The sequence below is a fragment of the Corylus avellana genome, chromosome 1 (genome assembly GCF_965113065.1).
Source record: "Corylus avellana chromosome 1, dhCorAvel1.hap1.2, whole genome shotgun sequence".
NCBI lineage: Eukaryota > Viridiplantae > Streptophyta > Magnoliopsida > Fagales > Betulaceae > Corylus > Corylus avellana.
The window spans coordinates 5,340,294-5,363,976 of NC_142490.1; the positions used below are offsets into that span (position 1 = coordinate 5,340,294).

The 23,683-nt window shown below is 34.0% G+C and overlaps 1 protein-coding gene and 1 pseudogene across 6 annotated transcripts; both read left to right on the top strand.

Moving 5' to 3' along the window:
* Positions 1-8,851: 8,851 nt before the first annotated feature.
* LOC132173143 (U2 spliceosomal RNA) lies at positions 8,852-8,991 on the top strand (annotated as a pseudogene).
* Positions 8,992-14,756: 5,765 nt separating this feature from the next.
* LOC132168463 (Mitochondrial inner membrane translocase complex, subunit Tim44-related protein) lies at positions 14,757-22,422 on the top strand. 6 transcript variants are annotated; one of them, XM_059579451.2, is made up of 12 exons: positions 14,757-14,890; positions 15,210-15,250; positions 15,380-15,480; positions 15,724-15,804; positions 16,795-16,877; positions 18,110-18,161; positions 19,280-19,369; positions 19,692-19,760; positions 19,924-20,025; positions 20,750-20,818; positions 21,380-21,436; positions 21,879-22,422. In XM_059579451.2, exons 1-12 carry the CDS (start codon positions 14,820-14,822, stop codon positions 21,972-21,974), a joined length of 912 nt encoding a protein of 303 aa, XP_059435434.1. In that variant the 5' UTR covers positions 14,757-14,819; the 3' UTR covers positions 21,975-22,422. The 6 variants fall into 6 exon arrangements, with proteins under 6 accessions (XP_059435434.1, XP_059435433.1, XP_059435438.1 ...); XM_059579450.2 differs by having other exon boundaries at positions 19,280-19,359; positions 19,670-19,760; XM_059579455.2 differs by lacking the exons at positions 20,750-20,818; positions 21,380-21,436; positions 21,879-22,422 and adding exons at positions 20,101-20,202; positions 20,394-20,430 and having other exon boundaries at positions 19,280-19,359; positions 19,670-19,760.
* Positions 22,423-23,683: the final 1,261 nt, after the last annotated feature.

Consider the following 23,683-nt stretch of genomic DNA (forward strand, 5'->3'; position numbering starts at 1 on the left):
ATAGAGAAAGGGAGAGAGGTGCGGCTGGGGGGAAAGAAAAGAAGGAAACAGAGAGTGAAGAAGATAGGGAGAGAAAGAAGACGCAGATGAGAGAGAAAGAAAAGAAAAAGAAAATTTCTTTTAGAATAAAAGAAAATATTATTTTAATGAAAATAAAAATAATATTTTAATGATGTAGGGAATGGTAAAGGAAGCTATTGTGGAGTTTTTGTAGATAGGGAAGCAAAAAGTAGTTTGGATCCTTAAATATAGGGAAAATGGTTGGATAGCTACTGGGAATGCTCTTACTTTGAATCCTTCAATTAAATTTAGGAAAAAAAAATTATAAAAAAGCCATCTGAACTAACAATCATTTTTGAAATAGCCCCAATAAGTTTAAAGTGTGCTAAAGTGATACATAGATCTGGTTGGAGGTGGTAGCAAGCACTAAACCTAGTGTTTATGTAGAACACAGCAATTACCACGCTAGAAGATCACAAGTAAAAAGAAGGGCATTATGGCAACATATGAGTCAAAGTGGTCACTTGCAAGGCACCTTACCACTTTTCCATCAAAACTGACGAGATTGCCTAACGACATAACATTTTTGCCACATTTTGGTAATTTGACGTATCAAACTTTCACATTTGTAACTTTATGGGGTTTTATTCAACACACCTCATATTTGATGGGGCTTTTTGATATTTTTCCCATTAGTAAAATATGCACACTTTATGGCTTACTTTGAATCCTTCGATTAGATTTAAGAAAAAAACTCTGAATTGGTACATATGGTTTGAGGTCCAGACAAATAGTTCAATGGGGTTTCAAAATTGACTAAACAATCCCTCTCGTAGGCACCAAAAAAAAAAGAAAAAAAAAAGCCTCTTCCCCAAGAAAAGCTGACATAATTTGTTAGTGAGCCACATAAACACAAATAATATTGTGACACGTTTAAATTACAATAGAAAATAAAAATAAAAATTTAAAAATATATCAAAACACTAAATATAAAAATATAAGATGGGGTGGCCGAAACCACTCATGGCCATTTGAGCATATTTAAGGGTGGTTCGTGGCCACTGAGGGTGGTTCGGCCAACTCAAGTGGCAAAAAAATAAAATTTTTAAATTTAGAAGAAAAAAAATTGAGGAGGTCGAGTGATCCGTTTTGGCCAAATGGGGGTGTATATATCCCTTCAGCTTTTAAATAAGATATATTTTCTTTGTGGAACAAATAGCTATAACACTCACCTTCTCGAACCATATAATATACTAGAGCTATAACTGAAACAATTTGACATAAGTAGACTTGAATGGCATTATGTACCTGAACTAGTGTTGTTTTTACATAATGCCAAATGAAACGGTTAATTAAAGCTGTATGAAAAAACAAAGTAAAACAAAAAAAATGCTTAAAAGAGCATATTTGTTAGATTCTATTAGCAAATGTAAATAGAACCTAACTTAATTAACACCCCCTTTTTTTAGTAAATAAATTAGGTATTCACTACGTGATTTGTTCATATTTCCTTCAAATAGTATATGTTAAAGTGTTTTCTTTGTTTTTTGTTTTTGTTTTGTTTTTTTTTTTTTATGGTCTTTCGCCAATAATTTTCACCACTATATATACAGTTCCTAGACACCATTTGAAAGTCACTTAGATTTTTTTCTTTTAATTTTTTTATAAAGCCAGCATAGTTTACCAAAAACAAAAACACCATGATCTCATTCAGTTGACTTGCAGTGTTTTTACTAATGTGGCTAACGTTGTCTGTGATTGAGTTTAATAATGTTGCGGGAATTGGGAAACATCACCCAAAAACTGTAAAAATCATTAATGATTTAGGCCATGGATTGCCTCTTACCCTTGCCTGTAAATCAAAGAACGACGATCTTGGTGTCCACACATTGAAATCAAATGGCTTCTTCGAGTTCAACTTTACACCGAACTTCTGGGGGACTACACTATTCTTTTGTAGATTTACATGGAAAAATCAAAGCCATTGGTTTAATATCTACGACTACGCTAGAGGTGATGAATGTGTGAATTGCACTTGGAAGATTAGAACTACCGGTGCATGTTTTCTAGACCCTAAGAAACGAGTATGATTTATGCTATTTGTGGACTGATCAAAACTCACCTGATCGTGCATGATTACAAGCCAACGACATTCAAAATGAAGAGTTTATCAAGTGAATTGTGAAATAAAGAGCAATTGAAAGTCATTCATATTTCTCTTATAGAAAATTATTATTATTTGATCCAATTATTTCAAAGTTTCGATGGAATCACGTTTATATCTCCGCTACTAGTGCTTTATCGATCTCAATCTCCTTCGCTGCCTCCACTATAGTGACAATTCTTCTTTATGCCTGATAACTCGTCCATCATTGGTCTATGTCTTGCTCTTAGAAAAATAACCATAAGAAAACAAAAGACCGACTGGAAACCAATTTCGTTATTCTTAAGGATTCGTAAAAACAAAACCTAAGAAAACGAATAAAACTTTATCTCATAGATCACTACTAAAAGCAGATCTAGAGAGAGTACATTCTTATTTAAAAACAACAAAAATACAATAACAAAAACACAACACACCCTCACGGGTTCCACGCACCACCGCCGGTCAGCTAGGCGCTGCTAGAAAGCACCCCGAGGACCATTGACACATGCACCTTGATCAATCTATGGTAGAGGGAGAAAAAATGAGGGGGAAGGAGAAAGGGGGCGCGGAGGGGGTTGTCGTAATTCCCTCCCCCTCCCCCTCCCCACTTTGCTATGCTTTCTTATCGCTGCTCTTTTTCTTGGGTTTGACGGCTCTTAAACAAAAATAAAATCCAAAATATTCTTTGAATAATTATATTTGTATCTTACTCTTCTTTTTTGTTTGTAGTTTATTCTAATTAAGGTAAAAATGCAAAATTAATCTTTGTGGTTTACCTTATTTGCTATTAACTCCCCGTGGTATTAAAATAAACTCAAAGTTCCTTCAGGTATGTCAAAAAAATAATTTAGTCCTTGCAATCAAATTCCACCCACTAACTTAACATATTTTGATTGCTTGAAACGTCAGAGCTAGTAAAATTGTGATACTTGTTCGATTTAAGTTAGTGTCACACTAACAGAATTTGTTAAATTAGTAGACAAAATTTGACTATAAGGACTAATCTTTTTTTTTTTTTGGAATAACTCAAGGACATTTGAGTTCATTTTTTATATTACATAAAACTAATTGTAAATCAGATAAACCACAAGAACTAATTTTGCATTTTTTCCTTAATTTTGAATCACAAATGTGGCTGTAGATTTAATTGTATCATAGTGATTAATTTGAGCTAATTATACGTCATATATATGGTATTTAAATGAATGATTTGGTTTTAATTATACTCATATCCTATCTAGATATAATTAAATAGGTCCGTTTCACATTTGCTTAAGTTAGTGGATAAATGTCCCCAAGAGGTAATTTAATCGGCCGAAACCATGCATAATAAAGCGGAGGTCACTAGTTCGAATCCCCTTCCCCACTCTTATGCGGACATATCAAAAAAAAAAAAAAAAAAGATTCAATGGATAAATAAAATTATCTAGTTAAAACATTGAATAACTTTCAAACAAATAACACAAAAAATTCTAATGAGCCACATAAACACCAATCATGATTCAGATTGTGACACGTTTGGCTTACAATAAAAAATTAAAAGTATATCAAAAAACTAGACATAAAAATATAAAATGGAAATTGGCCAAACCTTCACCAAATGCCCAAATGGAGGAGGTTGAAACCACCCTTGGCCATCTGAGCATATTTGGGAGCGGCCGAACCACCCCTATGGCCATTGAGGGTGGTACGGCCAACTCAAATGGTGAATATATATATATATATATATATAGAGAGAGAGAGAGAGAGAGAGAGAGAGAGGTGGTCGAGTCATCCGTTTTGGCCAGATGGGGTGCATCACTCCAGCTTTTAATTAAGCCATATTTCTTTGTGGAACCACGTACAAAACTCACATTCTCAGACCATATAAATGTACTAGAGCTATAACTGAAACAATTTCGTCAAAAGAAACAGATAATTAAAGTTGTCCGAAGAAACGAATTAAAACAAAAGCGCTTAAAAGAGCATATTTTTTGGGAATACGTATTAAATTAGCAAATGTAAATAACTTAGGCTTTGTTTCGGTGTAAAATATTTTCCGTCGTAAAATATTTTTAGGAAGTCATTTTACTGGAAAATATGATAAAAACAAATTCCGACGTTTGGTGTGCGCACGGAAAATATTTTCAGGGAAGTTGATAAGTGCCAAATATTGCATATTTCAACCCCTTTATTTACATTAGTTAATCCTTTAGCTGTGTCGTTATTTAATGTTTTGTGTTAGTTTTGTGTTTTGTAGGTAGTTGAACAAAAACTACAACTTTAAAGGAAAAAATGCAAAGTTTGGAAGAAAACATACTTTGAGAAAACCTGATGTGGTTAAGTTTAACCAAATCCAAGAAAAAAGTTAAATCGGATTAAAGATCAGATTTGATTAAATTTTTGATTGGATAAGATTTCGGATTGGATTTAAATTCAGATTCTGCACATGTCTCAATATTCTGACCATAACTTTTCGCTCAAAGATTGGATTGAAGTGATTCAAGTGGCATTGAAAAGCTAGCTCAAAATAATACAATTCATTGTGAAATATGATTTTCCTAATTTGGAAGGTTACTATGCCAAAATCGCCCTTTAAAAAAAGAACAAAAATTTGGACAAATCCTATTCCGATTTCAGACTTATATTTTGACAAACCTCCGAATTATCTAGGTTTAATAGGGCTTATAGGACTTTTCTAAGCCTATAAATAGACTTCTTTGCATTCAAGAAAAGATATAGAATTTCAGAGATCAAAATTCTACAGTTTTTCTCTTTTTAGTTTAAGTTTTGTTTAGATTTATGTTTTATTTTTATGTTGAGCTAAATTCCCAACTAATGCTAGGGATGAAGTCTTACTGATGAAAAACATCAATACTTTCATGTAAGTCTTTATTTATCTGATTTTATTGGGTTTAATATTTCAATTGTTTTACTTTTTTTTCAATGTGTGGAGTGATTCTTGAATATCTTTTGTGATTCAAGGATATACTTGATGATTTAAGATAATTTCACATAATTGATTGTTTGATTTTATTTGCCTAAATAATTGGACATCGCTTGTGATTTGCTCTACGGATACATTTGGATATCTTTTGTGATTTACGGATGCATCTGATGATTTAATTGATATTAGATTTCTCTTGTGATTTGTGCAATGAATGGATATATGGAATGGTTTTGATTAATTGTTTGAAGCATAGTAAAACATATTTAAGATTTTAATTGTGAGAACTTCAGATTAATATTGATAAACATGGAAGTATGTTGTTATGTTTCGATTAGTGTGAATTCTCAAACCTTAGTATTTTATCTCTTAGTTTATTTTAATTAGTCTATGATTGTCTTTTAATTTTTAAAACCAAAATCAAAACTCTTTTGGAACTAGATTAGGATTTAATTAGTTTAGATATAAATTGCTCTTTTAAGAACACAATTCCCTATAGGTTCGACCTCGCACTTGCAAAACATTATATTGCAAACGATTCGTGCACTTGCAAGTATATTAAAATTTGCACAACAAAAGTCATTTTATAGGAAAATGTTTTACGATGAAAACATTTTTCGGCATTTGACGCACGCACGGAAAATCACAAATATTTTTATATTTTCATTCAATCATATTAATCTATTAAATAATTTTAAAAATAAAACTAAAAATTATGTTTAATTAAAATATACAAATTAACTAACAATAATTTAGTGTTTGATATGATTTTGCGTACACACAAAATACCGGAAAATATTTTTCAGGAAAATGTTTTTTGCTGAAAACATTTTCCGACGTCGGGGACCCACCTGATTTTTCATTCATGCCCAAATACCGGAAAATGTTTTCCGCTGAAAATATTTTTTGACAAGTCATGGGTGGGTTTTGGGTGAGTCTTGGTCAAGTTTCAGGCAGGTCCCTGATGGGTATTGGGCGAGTCCTGGTCAAGTCCCAGACTAGTCCCGACGGTGTCTCAGGTAGGTCCAGTCGGGTCCTGGTTAAGCCCCGGGCGAGTCCAGGTCAAGTCCTGGGCAGGTTCTAGTTGGGACCCGAGCAAGTCTCAGGCAAGTCCCGGGCGGGTCCCAGCCAAGTCCTTTTGGGTCTCAGGACTTGACTGAAACAATTTGATATAAATAAACTTTAATGTCATTATGCCTAAACTATTGTTGTTTTTATGTAACTCCAAAAGAAACAGATAATTAAAGTTGTCTGAAGAAATGAATTAAAACAAAAATGCTTAAAAGAGCATATTTGCTTGGAATACGTATTAAATTAGCAAATGTAAATAGAATCTAACTTAATACCCCTTTTCTTTTGTAAGTAAACAATAGGCATTCACTAAGAGCACTAGCAACAGATGCGCTATATGCCATTCCCTTCCCTATGCTTAGGGAAAATTCTAAAAAAATCACAAAAATACACCCACATCAAAAGCCTTATATTTAGCCTACACCAAAGGATATCTACAGTATTTTCCAATGCATTGGGAAACACTATAGATACCAATGCTTTATTAAATTATAAACAAATTATTTTCTCTCATTTACATGTCCCAATAATTCTCCTACCTCTCTCCTCTCTCATTGGTTGCAATGATAAAAAATAATTAGTATTTAATTCATATAGGGAAAAATAAGGGAATTTATTGTTAAGTATTTTTTTTTATAGATAATCAAAAAGTAGTTTTATTCCCAAAATTAAGGGAAAATTGTTGGGAAACTGCTGCTAGTGCACTAGCAGCAGATGCCATATGTCATTTATATGTCATTCCCTTCATCATTTTCTCCTATCTCTCCTTCACATGTCCCAACAATTCTCCTACCTCTCTCCTCTCTCATTGGTTGCAATGATAAAAAATAATTAGTGTTTAATTCATATAGGGAAAAATAAGGGAATCTATTGTGAAGTATTTTTTTATAGAGAATCAAAAAGTAGTTTTATTCCCTAAATTGAGGGAAAATGGTTGGGAAACTACTGCTAGTGCACTAGTAGCAGATGCCATATGTCATTATATGTCATTCCCTTCATTATGTTTAGGAAAAGTTTGAAGAAAACCACAAAAACCTACTCACATCAAATTCCTTACATTTAAACCAACTATCGAGAGTTGCTAGAGTATTTTCCAATGTGTAGGGAACCATTTTTGGTTCCCTATACATTATTTTAATATAAAAATTTATCTTTCCCCTCTCTTCTTTCATATTTTTGTCTTTAATTGAGATTGTACTGGAATTTTGTTAAAAAAGTGAGGGTAGGTAGGAAACTTGTATTTTGTAAAGAAATAATATTTTAATGGTATCGAGAAAGATGAGGAAAGCTATTGTGATAGAGAAGTAAAAAGTAATTTTGTGCCTTAAATTTAGAAAAAATCAAAGATAAATTGCTGCTAGTACTCTAAGTGATTTGTGTAACAAGAGAAGATTTTCTTGAATCATTTTCTTTTGTAGAAGAGATTTTTAAGGAATAAGGAATACACAATATGAAATCACGTCTCCTTTATTGTCTGTCTTTGACTTCCTTTTCTACTTGTTTTCCTTTTCTATATGCTGCCATAATATTTCATTACAAGTTTAGCCAAGCTTTCCTTTTCTACAATTTATTTCCTTGACTGTCATTGCGTTTTCTTGATGATCCACGGCATCTAAAAAAAACTTCATGGTCTTTAGCCAATAATTTTCACCACAATATATACAGTTCCTGGAGACCATTTGAAAGTCGCTCATATTTTTTTTATAAAGCCACCCGACGTAGATTGCAAAAAAAAAGACAACATGATCTCATTCAGTAGACTTGTAGTGTTGCTAGTAATGTGGCTTATGCTCTCTATGAATGAGTTTACTATTGTTGCAGGAATTGGGGAGCATCACCCAAAAACTGTCAAAATCATTAATGATTTAGGCAATGGCTTGCCTCTTACCCTTGGCTGTAAATCGAAGAACAACAATCTTGGTGTCCACACACTGAAACCAAATGGCTTCTTCGAGATCAACTTTACAACAAACTTTTGGGGGACTACACTATTCATTTGTAGATTTACGTGGAAAAATCAAAGCTATTGGTTTAATATCTACGACTACACTAGAGACAGTGATGTATGCGTGAATTGCACTAGGAAGATTAGAACTACTGGTGCATGTTTTCTACACCCCAAGAGAAATAAGTATGATTTATGCTATCGGTGGACTGATCAAAATTCACCTGATCGTGCATGACTATTATTATTATTATTTGATCCAATTGTTACAAACTTTCGATAGAATGCATCACAGTGGTGATACTTCTTGTGAGCTTGATGTTCATAGTGGCTACGCCAAGAAAATTCAGGTAGTGTTTTGCGTGCAATGACATAAATCCGTGTACTCTTGATGCATAGATCCTTGAAGTATTGATCTAATTCAAAATAAAAATAAAATTATAGTCTACTTTTTTTTTTTTTACCTTTCTAAATTTCAAGTTGACTCTTTTGGATATAAATAACGAGTACCATGTTTATTCTTCCCGAAATCTTTCATTATAGGTAAAGGATTAAATCCTTCTAAGAAATAAAGTTTTTTTTTTTTTTTTTTTTTTATCGGAATGTGAATCAAACAAACCGAAGGGACCCTGAACTATTGAAAGATTAAGAGAAGGAATCACATTTCTACTACTAAACTATACATGTAACAATGGGGTTATTGTATATAAAAATACTTTTTTCGAGTGGAAATATTGGCCATAATAACTAGAGCCCTGTTTGTGTATCTTTCTTAGTCTTTTGGCTAAGATCAAGTGTGGTATTTATTCTTATTAGTTTAATATTGGTAATCACCACTTGTCCCAACAACTTAAGTTGACAAGAGGTAAATTTAATTACTTAATCATTAGTTTAACACCCATCTTTTAATAGGTGAGGCTCAACACGAGGAATATTTAATTTAAATGGGGGTGAATTGATGGAGTCAATGTTCGATTCTAAGACCTTTGGCTCTGATACCATGTTAAATTACCATTTGTCCTAAAAGCTTAAGCTAATAGGAATATATAAATTTAATCACTTAATCAGTAGTTTAACAAATATCTGATACGTGGTCCATTAGATCACATTATATTAAATTAATTTTTTTATTGGAGGAGAGCCCATCTATCTCTTTTCCTAATTGTATAATAATTCCTTACATTGTAAGATGCCAATATCATCATTTGGTCTTCACTGGTTTCCCTATATCACACGACACAAACAAAAAAATAAGAAATATGAAGTTACCAAGAATAGCTTTCCAGGCTTTTTGGTTATATATTTCTAGGAGTCAAAAGGTCTTAAATTCTTGCAGGGATCTCATGAATGAATGAACATGCAACCTTAAATTCTTGGTGGTTGTTGGTGACATGTTGTTGATGCTGTTTGTGAAGTGCTTTGGTGTTGTTAGTGGCTTTGTTTTTCAGCCCTGGAAGCTGTTGTTAGCTCTAATTTTTGAAGGCATTACAATGATATGTATTTGTTGAATGTTCAATGGGCATATTTGCCCTTTAAGTTGGTTGACTAACAGATTCTGCAACATGAATATTTTTGCTAGTTATTCGATTGAGAAGTGTTTATAGTTGATAACTTTTTATTGATTGTTTATTTGTCATAAGTTGGTTGTCCAACACGTGGAATATTAAATTTAAATGGGGTGAATTGACAGTGTCAATGTTCGATCCCAGGACCTTTGGCTCTGATACCATATTAAATTACCAATTATCACAAAAGCTTAAGCTGATAGGAAGAGGTAAATTTAATTACTTAATCAATACTTTAATAGGCACATGCCATGTTCATTTGTAGACCAATAAAAGTAAGGGGAAAATATACATTTTCCCTCTCAAATTATTACTTCATTGTCAATGTCCCTCAAACTACTAATTATGTCAATCTCTCTCATAAACTAACAAAACAATGTCAATATCCCCTCTCCTAATGACAAAAATATCCTTCAATTTTTTTTAAAAAATAAATCTTAAAATTATAACAAAAACTAAAAAAAAAAAGTATTTTTGTTTTAGATTTTTTTTTTTTTTTGAAATTATAAGGATATTTTTGTCTAACTAAAATGTTTAAGGTAATTTTTGTCTTTTTGCCAACATTTTGAAGACATTGTCATTGTTTTGGTATTTTAGCGAAGAGGGGGACATTGATACCATTGGTAGCTTGCGGGAGAGTAAACCTAGTGTTTATGTACACTATGGCAATTACCATGCAGCAATATCACATGTGAAAGAATGACATTATGGCAAGTTTTGAGTCGAAGTGCTCATGCGATTACTTTTCCATTCAAACTCAAGGATTATCTAATGGCGTGGCATTTTTGCCACATTTTGGTAGTCTGATATATCAAATTGTCACACTTGTAACTTTATGGGGCTTTATTGTAAATGTTTGTTAGTTGATGAGGGTTTTTTTTTAAAAAATATTTTTCCCATTAATAAAATATCAACACTTTATGGCTTACTTTGAATCCTTCAATTAAATTTAGGAAGAAAAAAAAATACATAAAAAAGCCATCTGAACTAACAATCGTTTTTGAAATAGCCCCAATAAGTCTAAAGTGTGCTAAAATGATACATCAAACTACTAAAGTGTGTCAAAAATGTCAGTTTTATTTATTTATTTTTTTGAAAAAAAAAGAAAAAAAATAAAAGAAAGGGTGGCTGCCACCCCTGGGGTAGCTCATGAGCCTCCCCAAAGATGGGGGTGGCCTTAGATCTGGTTGGAGGTGGTAACAAGCACTAAACCTAGTGTTTATGTAGAACACAACAATTACCACACTAGAAGATCACAAGTAAAAAGAAGGGCATTATGGCAACTTATGAGTCAAAGTGGTCATTTGCAAGGCACCTTACCACTTTTCCATCAAAACTCACTAGATTGCCTAACGACATGGTCTTTTTGCCACATTTTGATAATTTGACGTATCAAACTGTCACACTTGTAACTTTATGAGGTTTTATTAAACACACTTTGTATTTGATGGGGCTTTTTGATATTTTTCCCATTAGTAAAATATGCACACTTTATGGCTTAGTTTGAATCCTTCGATTAGATTTAAGAAAAAAATTCTAAATTGGTACACATGGTTTGAGGTCCAGACAAATAGTTCAGTGGGGTTTCAAAAGTGGCTAAATACTCCCTCTTGTAGGCACCAAAAAAAGGAAAAAAAAGAAAAAAAAAAAAGGGAAAACTTCAGAAAACCCCCCTGAAGTTCCAGCCGATTTGAAATACCCTCCCTGAATTTCCAAAACTCTCACTTAGACCCCCTGAACTTCCATTTTCTCTCACTTTGGACCCTTTTAACGTTAAAGTCAAACAATTTGACTTTTGTATACCCATTTTACCCTCCCCCAAAACTACGTCGTTTTGTGTCCTAAAACTACAACACCTACCCAGCCCAAAACGACAACGTTTTAGGCATTAATTTTTTTTTTAAAAGAAAAGCAAAATTAAAAAATTAAAAAAAAAAAAATTAATCGGGGGTGGCTCAACCACCCCCTTGCCGGTCTGGGGGTGGCCGGACCACCCCCTTGGCCATGGGGTGGTCCAGCCACCCCCAAAATGCAAAAAAAAAAAAAAAAAAAAAAAAAAAGGGTGGGGGGGGGGGGGGGGGGGTTCGGGTGATTTGGGGGTGGCCGGACCACCCCCAAGGGGCTGGGGTGGTTTCGGCCACCCCATACTTTTTTTTTTTTTTTTTTGGCCAAGGGGGTATGGGGGTGGTTCGACCACCCCCAGATCGGCCAGGGGGTGACTCCAGCCACCCCCTTGGCCAAAAATGGGGTGGTCCGGCCACCCCATTTTGGCCAATGGGGTGGCTGAAGCCACCCCGATTATTATTATTATTTTTTAATTTATTTATTTTGCTTTTCTTTTTTTTAACAAAAAAAAAAAAAAAAATTAATGCCTAAAACGACGTCGTTTTGGGCTGAGGTAGGTGTTGTAGTTTTGAAGCCCAAAACGGTGTAGTTTTTGAGTCCAAAACGACGTAGTTTTGGTTTAAGGTAAAACGGCGTAGTTTTGGTTGAGGATAAAATAGGTATAAAAAGTTAAAATGGTCCAAAGTGAGAGAAAATGGAAGTTTAGGAGGCCTAAGTGAGAGTTTTGAAAATTCAGGAGGGGTATTTCAAATCGGCTGGAACTTCAGGGGGGTTTTCTGAAGTTTCCCCAAAAAAAAAAAAGGTCTCTTCCCCAAGAAAAGCTAACATAATTTTTTAGTGAGCCACATAAACACAAATAATATTGTGACACGTTTAAATTACAATAGAAAATAAAAATAAAAATTACAAAATATATCAAAACACTAAATATAAAAATATAAGATGGGGTGGCCAAAACCACTCATGGCCATTTGAGCATATTTGAGGGTGCCTGAACCACCCTTATGGCCATTGAGGGTGGTTCGGCCAACTCAAATGGCAAAAAAATAAAATTTTTAAATTTAGAAGAAAAAAAATTGAGAAGGTCAAGTGATCCGTAACAATTGGCTTTTAAAAAAAATTGGCTTTTAAATAAGATATATTTTCTTTGTGGAACCAATAACCATAACACTCACCTTCTCAGACCTTATAATATACTAGAGCTATAATTGAAACAATTTGACATAAGTACACTTGAACGGCATTACATACCTAAACTAGTGTTGTTTTTACATAATGCCAAATGTAAATAGAACCCAACTTAATTAACACCCCCTTAATATACTAGAGCTATAATTGAAACAATTTGACATAAGTACACTTGAACGGTGTACCTAATCTACTGTTGTTTTTACATAATGCCAAATGAAACGGTTAATTAAAGCTATCTGAAAAAACAAATTAAAACAAAAAATGCTTAAAAGAGCATATTTGTTAGGTTCTATTAGCAAATGTAAATAGAACCTAACTTAATTAACACCCCCTTTTTTAAGTAAATAAATTAGGTATTCACTCTACGTGATTTGTTCATATTTCCTTCAAATAGTATATGTTAAAGTGTTTTCTTTGTTTTTTTGTTTTGTTTGTTTGTTTGTTTGTTTGTTTTTGTTTTGTTTTGTTTTGTTTTTTGTTTTTTTTTTTTGTTTTTGTTTTGTTTTGTTTTGTTTTTTTTTTTGTTTTGTTTTTTTTTTTTTATGGTCTTTCCCAATAATTTTCACCGCTATATATACCATTTGAAAGTCACTCAGATTTTTTTTTATTTTATTTTTTATTTTTATAAAGCCAGCATAGTTTACCAAAAACAAAAACACCATGATCTCATTCAATAGACTTGCAGTGTTTCTACTAATGTGGCTTACGTTGTCTGTGATTGAGTTTAATAATGTTGCAGGAATTGGGAAACATCACCCAAAAACTATAAAAATCATTAATGATTTAGGCCATGGATTGCCTCTTACCCTCGCCTGTAAATCAAAGAACGACGATCTTGGTGTCCACACACTGAAACCAAATGGCTTCTTTGAGTTCAACTTTACACCAAACTTTTGGGGGACTACGCTATTCTTTTGTAAATTTACGTGGAAAAATCAAAGCCATTGGTTTAATATCTACGACTACGCAAGAGACAGTGATGCATGCGTGAATTGCACTTGGAAGATTAAAACTACTGGTGCATGTTTTCTAGACCCCAAGAGAAACGAGTATGATTTATGCTATTTGTGGACTGATCAAAACTCACCTGATCGTGCATGATTACAAGCCAACGACATTCAAAATGAAGAGTTTATCAAGTGAATTGTGAAATAAAGAGCAATTGAAAGTCATTCATATTTCTCTTATAAAAAAATTATTATTATTTGATCCAATTGTTTCAAACTTTCGATGTAATGCATCTATGGTGATACTTTTTGTGGGCTTGATGTCCATTATTCAGGCTGTAGGCGCTAGCCTCAAGCCTAAGATGATCATGCGCTACATCTTCAAATGTTTTGATATTTTCATTATCATTTTTTTTTTTTTTGAAATCTACCATTAAATCTATGAGACTCACATGTGAGTTTTACATATTTAATGATAGATTTTAATATCGCTTATACATAGATGAACAAAAAATATGCAAGAAAATGAAAGCAAAAAATTGTCTTAATTTTAATAGCTTTGTTGACCCCCCTTCAAAAGAAGAAGAAAAAGGATATGGAGTTTTGTTGAATATATTACATCTATCACCATCTATAGATGAGATTATGATCACCGCTCAATAGTCTTTGCAATGCATTAGGATGCCTATAACACCTCCAACTTAATTAATTGACAGTTAACTATATAGGGGTGTTACTATTTTTTTTTTTTTTTTTTGACATATCCATACAAGAGGAGAGAAAGATGAATCGATCTAGTGACCTCCGTTTCATTAAGACGTGGTCTCTAACCAATTGAGTTATCCCTTGAGAACCATGGGTACTCTTAGTATTCATGATAAGTGAGATTTTGTAGCATAAAAAACTTTGGTTTGAAGACTTTTATTGATAGTTTGGGACACATTGCAAAGTGTTTCGTAATATCAATATAGCCACCGACATGGTCGTTCTATATCATTACTCTTATGCCCAGTATGCATTGTCGTTTGGGCCCAACTAAGCCCAGTCATCCAGGCCCATTACTTGATACAACAGCGAAATACCACGTGCTTTCACCTTAAACCCTGAGTCAAAACCCCTCTCTCTCTCTCTCTCTGTGTTCTCCATCCTCATGATTTGCGTTTTGACTACTTTCTGAGCAGAAATGGCTTTGAGAAGATTGCAAACGCTTCGTGCTCTGTATTGGACTGCTGGGATTCGAGAATCTTCGTATCTGTAAGTACAAAGTGTCTTCTATAAATGCTGCGTTTGGTTGCTGGGAAAATGTAGGAAATGAAGAAATCACGATGCTGGATTTTAATTTTCGTTTTCTTGGCCGAGAAAAGGATACTATTTGACCATTCAGCTCGGTTGTGCTGAGATTTTAGAGTTCATAACAATAAGAACAGGGGAATTTGAGTTTGAAGGTTTCTTGTTGTTTCTTTTCTTTTCCTGCATTTCTTGGCTGCCGAAGAAATTATAATTGTTTTTTTTTCTTGAACTTTTTTTAAGGTGGAAATAGTGTTTTGAAGGTGGGTTTTGTTTGAATTTTCAGGCTTGGTAGTTCAAGAAGCTATTCAAATGCTATTTCACATGGTAATTATTTTGTTTGAGAGATTATTTCACATTGATTATTTCCTCGAATATGGTTTTCTTAATGTACTTGTAGCTTAATGGGTGGCCGCGCATGTATATAACAATTCATATTGTTTTCTGTGTGATCAGTTCCTGAAATTAATCAGCGGAGCATTTCTTCTTGCTTAAATAATGCCCACAAAGCTTTCCCGTTCATTCGAGGAAGTATGATGACTCTTCGCTCTACGATGGTAACCTTTTCAAAACGTATAATTTAGATTTCAAATTATGATTTTATCTCTTTAACCTATTCATTGGCTGTTACGTCTATCATTCAAGGATAGAGATAATCTCATCCTCACATAAGTAAGGATCGGAGGGTGAGCTCAATGGTTCAATCCTGTATGGGTGTGTGAGTTGTGTGTCTACCTATCAAAAAAAGTTATTTAAATGGGATTCTTTTTGTATCAAGCATCTTATTTTGTTTGTGTTAGGCTGCCGAGTTGTTGCTATTCTCCAATGACACGAGGTTGGTTACTACACAGGCAAAAGCTCCTCCACAAGCGCGACAGATGGTGAGCCATCTTTACTTTTTACACTGGCCATATAATTCTTACTTCTCAGTTTGATTGAAAAATGGTCGCTGGTTCTCATTTTACTACCATTAATGCTATGTTAAAAGATGTAGTTTGATAAGTGCTATATTTGCTCAAAATGTAGACAAAAGATAAAACCTCTTGAACATGAAGGTATACAAACTCCAAAGTACAAAGAAAGACTCAAGAGAACGAGTGTGCAAAGTAGTGATTTTAGAATTTGACCTTCACCTTAAGAGTAGGAAATGAGAATCAAATACATCAAAAAATCCAAACCAAACAGGTCCTTATGATGTTCCTTTTGGATGTGCTGAAGATATCAAAATGGAAGGTATAGATTAAGGCTATCAATTTGATGGTTCTGTGAGAACCATGGGCCTAAGTGTAACATTGTAGTTATATATCAGGAGTATCTGGCTTATTTTCCTTCGTTGCTTATGTGCAACTTTACTTCAAAGTTCTTCTTCAGCATGCGTATCCTTTTGAATTTTGGTTTCTTAATATCTCCCACTTTAAGTTTTAGCATATTAGCAACTCAAATTGATAGACCGGTGATTATACTCCATGTTTAGTAACCGAGCGATGAGGAACACGATCGAAAAAAATTTGAAATAAACATAATTATCTATGGTGGTCTCCCTTTAGCGAGTGCAAATGTCATTTTCTTTTCTGAAACTGGAAATGTTAGATGCTGGTACAGCATCCTCTAAATTCCATTACTATTTTAACCTTTTTTTTTTTTTTTTTTTCTTCTCCTTTTTGAAATCTGCAAGTGCAAGAACTGTTATTGAATTAATTTTTTTATAGTTCTTTGTTGGAGTTTAACAAGTTATCTGTTAGGTACAATTTTTATTTATTAGTTAGTACTTTTGATAAAGATTATAAATAAACTTCTTTTGTGATAATGATCTTTATTCTGCTAATATGCAATGCAAAGTTGATCACATGCTTATGATATCTTTGGTGCAGGGAGCTCTTAAAGTATCCATGTTGAGTCCTGGATTCATTTATGAACCTTATGCACCTCGTGAACCAATATCATTTTGGAAGAGGTTAGATTTAAACAAGTTTTAAAATTTTTTTTCAAGCTTATAGCTCTACGAATTCTTGTGAAACTGGATGTAGATTATTTATGGTAAGACTTTAAATCTAATCAATATAACTAACTAATAATGAGGTAGCAATTCTGACAGTTCTTTCGAGGTCACATCAGACATCTTTCTTTTTAGTGTGTTTATACTTTATAACTTTTGAACCTGAACATTACTCCCAAATTTTATTATACACCAACTATTTAAGGTAGACAATGTTAATTTAAATACGAATTCAGTTAAATCGTCCAATGTCAAGGTGACGGCTGGTGAGGAGCACTATCAGTTTAATGGTTTTTAAAAGAAGGAAAATATAATGATTGGATAGGGATAGGAAACCCAAAGGCCCTACCCTTTTGACGAATTGGGAGTGATGCAAAATATATGCTGAAATGACATGCTACAGTCAAAGAGAAAATAGAATTAAACCTTTAAGCAATTAACACAGTCCTGAAACCGAAGTCACCGTTAAGAGCATCTATTAGTATTTTCGAGTTCCTCTGAATTTAAGTTTTCTTCTTTTATTAACAAATTAATTCTTATCAATTTTTTTTTTTTTTTTTGGATCAGTTAGGCAATAATATTCAACTGAAAGAGTGAGTTTATTTAAGTTTGAATGAATGAATCATGGTAGAGGGAGGCATTAAATAATGGGGGTAAAAGGTAATGAAGAAAGATATGATGAATAGGGAGGTGACTAAAAGTATGACCTTAGAGTGGGCAAACTGGCCTAACAAGATACATGTGGGCGACCTCAATTAGTTAAAAAAGGATCTATGGTGCTGACTCCAGCTTAATTGGGATTAAGGCTTAGCTGAGTTGAGTTAAACATTATTGTTTTGGCACCAGGAAAAAAATTTGGACACCTAATCAAGGGAAAAAAAGGATTGTGCTCTGGGACTTGACTCTGTCATATATCTGACTTTCAACAAGTGTCCAGCACATTAATTGAACATGTATGAGTGTCCCACTCCACTCCCACGTACATCTTTGTCTTGGGGATTTTTCACATTTGATGTTTCATGTGGGTGCTTCTATTTGTATGGTATTTCATTTAGCCATTTCATTCAGACTCAGTTTGAAACCCAAAGTGCAATTTTCTTTCAAACCATGTACATTTTATGGTTACTCATTTAGCATAAAGCATATATGTCTGTCCTCCTGTTCAGACTTTTCATGTTTTTATGTGTCAGATGGTTCACAGGAAGTGGTTGGAAAAGAACAAAAGAGGATATTATTCTGGAGGTGACATTCTTATGTGCTGCTTATAATTAGTTGACACTTGTCTGTCCTATTTTTCAAACTGTTTCCTGGATCTATTTTTGCTTCTTTTTCCTATCATAGTAAGCTAATTGGTGTGACCATCAAAAAATTCCATGTTCTGTTGTTCCCTTTTTTCCAATCATTTTCTTTTTTATTTATGGTAATAATAGCTCGAGACCTAGTCCTCCCTTTCGGTTACATGCCTGGTACACTATGCTACAATGGTTTTTGTGCCATTTACTGTTTACAAATTTGGTTGAGGAATTACAAAGAGGATATCTGTTGAGAGGTGATACTCATGCATGCCTGTTTATAATTAGTTCTTAGTACTTTTGTTTCTTATACTTAACTTATTCTTGGGATTTGTTGAGCCTACTTTTTTCCCTTCTAGATGCCGTAGTTGGTATGTGCTCAAATATTGCGTATGTGTTGTGACTCTCTCTCCCTTTGGGATGACTTAATCACTAGACCTTGGCCTTCCCTTTTTAATGCCATGTGTTCTCCACTATGTGATGATGCTTTTTGCACCATTTGTTTCTTACAAATTTCTTTATTTGAATTTGTGACTTCCCACATTGCCTAGGTGTAGAAAAGATGTGTTTATATAGAGCATGCCCTCTCTCTCTAAATGGTATGAGGCCTTTTGGGGTAAACCTAATACTAAAATCGTGTAGGCTTGGCCCAAAGCGGACAATATCATATCATTTAGGGCGGGGGGTTACATATGATGTTAGAGTCATAGCCCAGTCTAAGATGGGAGGAGCGTGCACAAGCCCATAAGGGTCGCCAGCGAGGACGTTGGGTCCCAAGAAGGGGTGATTGTGACTTCCCACATTGCCTAGGTATGAAAAAAATGATGTTTTTATATAGAGCATGCTCTCTCTAAATGATATGGGAGTAAACCCAATACTAAAACCATGCGGGCTTGGCCCAAAGCGGACAATATCATATCCTTTAGGGCGGCGTGTTACAGAATTTGTGTATATCATGGCATTATGGAAATGTGAATCAACTATAAAGTAAGGATGTAGATTATGTGACACAGGCTCAGTAAAGGCACATTTTCAACTGAATTGCATTTCCGATTTTCTTATTTGCAGCTTAAAAGTGCCTATGCAATTAACAAATTAAGAAAATCTGGATACTCAAAGCAGACGTTTTACAATGAGGCCGTAAATAGGTACAAGGAGGTATGCTTTTGGTATGTTCTTTAGTTTTGACCTGCCATTACATTTCTACCAGTTATGCTATGCAATTATATTCAAAATCTTTGAGTCATTGCAAGTAAGAAATGGTATAGATGATTTTTAGAAAGAAAGGACTGGAAAAAGGCAAAACAAAACCAAAACAAAAGATTAGGGTTGGAAAATGAAGTTAAGTTGGGCGTGCCATCTATAACTGCAATGTTTAAACTAAAATTAGTACCTATAGGTAAATAATTTAAGTTCTCGGCATATCATTGGTTTATTGGACTTTTGTGCCGAATGCAGAAATTTTTTCTTCTTTTTCCAGATAAACACTCTAATGGCAACTGGAGACAAAACATCATTAAGGAAAGCAGTTACTGAGAGAATGTACTCTGTAAGCTTCTTTTCTATTCACCTGCTGTAGCACTGCTGCTCTTGTAAGGTTTTATATATTCTCTGCTTCAGTTATGCTGCTCTCGGCCTTTAGAGCTTTATCAATTTTGACATGAATAATAATTTAAATCTTGAGATCTTGTTTCCGGTATTCTTCTTCACAGGCACTCAAAACTGAAATTAAACAAAGAGAATCCATGTGGAGCAAGGTCCATTGGGAAATGGTCGAACCAGTTGTTAAGATACGAACTTTGCGGGCTCGTCTGGTAAGTAATTGTATTTATTATTTATTTCATGGGCAGTTTAGTTTATTATAAATTAAAGACGATTTCTAACATCAGGATGGCAGGACAAAAGCTGCCCCAACTGCCTTTTCCATACAAATCTATATTTAGATAGGCAGTGATGCATAGGTTGGGGCAGATGCTGGTGACTTGCGAATGGTGAGGCATCAATGAAATTGTATATGTTGAAGTTTGGTCCTATTTGATAAATACCATTCAATTTGATGCGACTATGTTGTGGACCAGTCTGCAGTATTTTTACTTACCACCTGAATTAGTGAACTGATATGGTCCTCAATATTAGATGTTGAGTTAAAACTTTTTTTTTTTTTTTGACATGTCCACACAAGAGGGGGAGGGGGATTCGAACTAGTGACCTCCGCTTCATGAGGTGTAGTCCCCGGCCGATTGAGCTACCCCATGGAGACGATGTTGAGTTAAAACTAAATATCGGTTGAATAGTTGCTGGGATTGAAGTTTTGCAATTGTCACTCTTATTTATTTTATAAAACTGTTACGTTTGTAATGTAAATTAATTTTGATCTCTTTCGGATGATCAATCCCCAACTTGGAACTGTAAAAAGCGGAGTTGCAAATGATATGCTCATCCATTCCACGATGTTTCCTTTTTCTTTACATTTAACTTATAGCATGCCTTTCTCTTTTCTTTTTTTCTTTTTTTATTATTATTTTTTTAAAATTACAGATTGGTGTTGATCGCAATGACCTCAGCAAAGTTTTCATTCAACTCACACTCGAGTTTCTGACTAAACAGGTGAACTTAATGTGGTCTAAATTTTCTCTTTTATCATGTTTGTACCAAATCTGTTATTTATTATTTATATTTTACTATCAACATGCACAACTTGGATGTACCCTAACCTAGGTGATAAACATCTTAGTTCTGGAAAACTTAAAGCAGATTAAACCTTGTGTGTGCTTTTTAACAGTTTTGTGCAAGTTTGCAACCATTGTTGGTCAGCAAAGGTGGTGTTTATCTCTGGCAATAGGTTGACTAAAGTGTAAAACATATGAGCAATAACAAATATCTTTGGTATTTGATACCTTTAATTACTTGGGATTCTATAAAACTTAATGGTGTTATGATTATGCTGTTGTTTGTATTCGTGGTATGGAATTATATATATGTTGTTTTAGAATGTCCAAATAAGAGGGCAATTGGACATCGTGGAAATAAAATCATCGAGCCAACTTTTATATATCCTTGTTTAGCTTTATAGGTTTCAGCATCCATATTCATCTTGCTTTGATTGTTGAAACATGTTAATCTATTGAGAACTTTGTAAAATTTTTAGTTACATGTGTGTTCTTGCAGAAGTTTGAAGCCTATGATTCAAAAGGTTCTGTTGTAGCTGGAGATAAAGCTAAGGAGGTAATATCGGTAGATTTATTTTTGTTGGTGGTGCTGCCAATTTTTTTGGAACAGTCCTTTATTTAGCTTTTTCTTTAGTTTGAAGAGTGGCTAAGCATCCTGAATTCAGGCACCTTATTTCTAACATGGGCAAACATATATCAATTTGAGCAATGATGACAATAGGAAATACAAATTTTAAATTGCAGTGTCTGTGTGTTAATTATAAAGAATTAATAGGTGGGATGTAAAGGTATTTTTATGGGGTCAATTATCCTTGTAGAGGTGTCCCTTGTTAGATCTCATGGTTGGTTTGACCCCACTGCATGTGTGCACATATATTAGTACAAATATTGGGATTATTTTCTCAAATTCAATGCATTTCTTCAGTATTAAATGTGTTCCTGTACTGGCATTTTTAGTTCTCCTCCCAATATTTGCCAATGCTTATCCTGTTATTCAGGTCCTCGTCCGTGATGTATGGGTATTTGAGAAATCTCTCTTTCACCCTGGAGCTTACTGGCGTCTCTGTGGGCGGATCTCACTGAAATCTCCTTAATTGAAGTCTTAGATCTACCATGCTGATAATGATGATTAACTGCTGTTACCCAATTTTGTAAGCTGTGAACTCTGTAAATTTATCAGATCTATTAAACAGATAGAACTGTAAGTTTACAGGATTATTATTCCAATTTCACCTGAGGTTAGCTTTGGGGATCAACTGGAGTTGCGTTGGCAGGTAGAGTTCCTCAAGCAATAAATCTGACACGGTGATCGTTGTTCTTAAAACATTGGGAATGGTTATGTGGAATGTCTTCCTGAATGCCTATCCTCTGTTGAACTATGTAATGGCTTCCTGAATCGCCCAAGGTATGTTTGTGCCTGTGAATTGTCTACATAATGATGTCCTTGTGTCTGGCAAAAGGAATTTCCATCTTAACCTTCCTCCAACCAAGTAAGACTTGTTGAAAAATGTGAGAGTATTATACAATAGAGGAGAATTCCATCTTGAGAAGTAATGGTTTCTTATATTCTTACATGCCCTTTTACTCTCAGCAGAAAATGAACCTTTGGCTAGAGAATTGGAAGCAATCTTTCCCAAACAACCTCCTCTCTTCCACATCTCCAAAGTTTAGTATATTCTGGGGTTTGCAATTGGGAAACATTTGGCCCTTGGATAAGATTGAAATAGCCCTGGACAGCTATGGCCTATGGCCTTGGTGTTGACCTCAGTACAGTGGAACTTTTTAAAACTTATGTTTACAAACCAAATTCGATGCCAACTACATATGGGTAAAATTTAGTTACCACTACTGTAAAAATTACTCGTGAAAGTGAAGTACAATATCATTCTATAGGCTTCACACGTATGGGTAGCTGTGGTAAAAGCATCAAATGGCATAGGAAATGGTTTGGGGTTTAAACTTCTACTGCCAACGCCAAGAAGATTGATCTTATACGCTACTACATTCACCGCAAAATAAATGTGACAGTAAGCTTAAACAGCTTGAATTAGAGCTCTAATTGTGTCATTATTTCTTATCTAATATTTGTTCATACACATGATGACCCAAATCGGGCTATTAATTTTTGACATGATCCGTGAATTCAACATAAAATTAGCGAGTTAAGGTAGAGGGATTTGATTCATTTGAATAGATGGGTCAGGTTATGGTTGATTTGTATAGTCTTATATCCATGTCTTGATACAATCCAAACTTAGTACGCGACATTCACGGCCAATAATTTTTGGCACAACTTTTAAAAATGACATGAAATTAACAGATTGAGGTTGAAGGGTTTGACTTATATTTAATTAAATGAGTCGGATTATAGTTGACCTATATAATTTTATACCGATACTTCGACACAATCTAAGTTCCAATTCTGCCACACTCTTTGTTTTTCTCTCTTCTTTGCGTTATACACAAAATCACTCAGCAAACCAAGTGAATTGACAGTGACCTTTTTTTTTTAAAAAAAAAAAAAAACTATTCATGCAGGTTCAATCCTGCCACGCATTCAACGCCCAAAGTTTGAGGGATGTATGCCATTTTTACAAGCAAAGCCTAGAAATATTCTTTATAGGTTCATTAACTTCCACCACAACTTTATGAAGTGCAGAAACATTTAAGTTAAATCTCTCTTTGAAGAAAAGCAAAGAATCTTGCACAAACAATCCCCATACCATACATACTTCCAAGTTTCTATTCACTTCTACCGCATTATTTGCATCATTCATCCAAAATAACCTCTCCCCTAATACCA

Bases quoted from the DNA above. Each gene is read 5' to 3' on its own strand.
- LOC132168463 (XM_059579450.2), top strand. From the start codon at position 14,820: ATGGCTTTGAGAAGATTGCAAACGCTTCGTGCTCTGTATTGGACTGCT. The intron at 16,878-18,109 runs GTTAGATTTAAA...TTTATGTGTCAG, and splicing joins CCAATATCATTTTGGAAGAG to ATGGTTCACAGGAAGTGGTT. The intron at 19,360-19,669 runs GTACAAGGAGGT...TGCCGAATGCAG, and splicing joins TACAATGAGGCCGTAAATAG to AAATTTTTTCTTCTTTTTCC.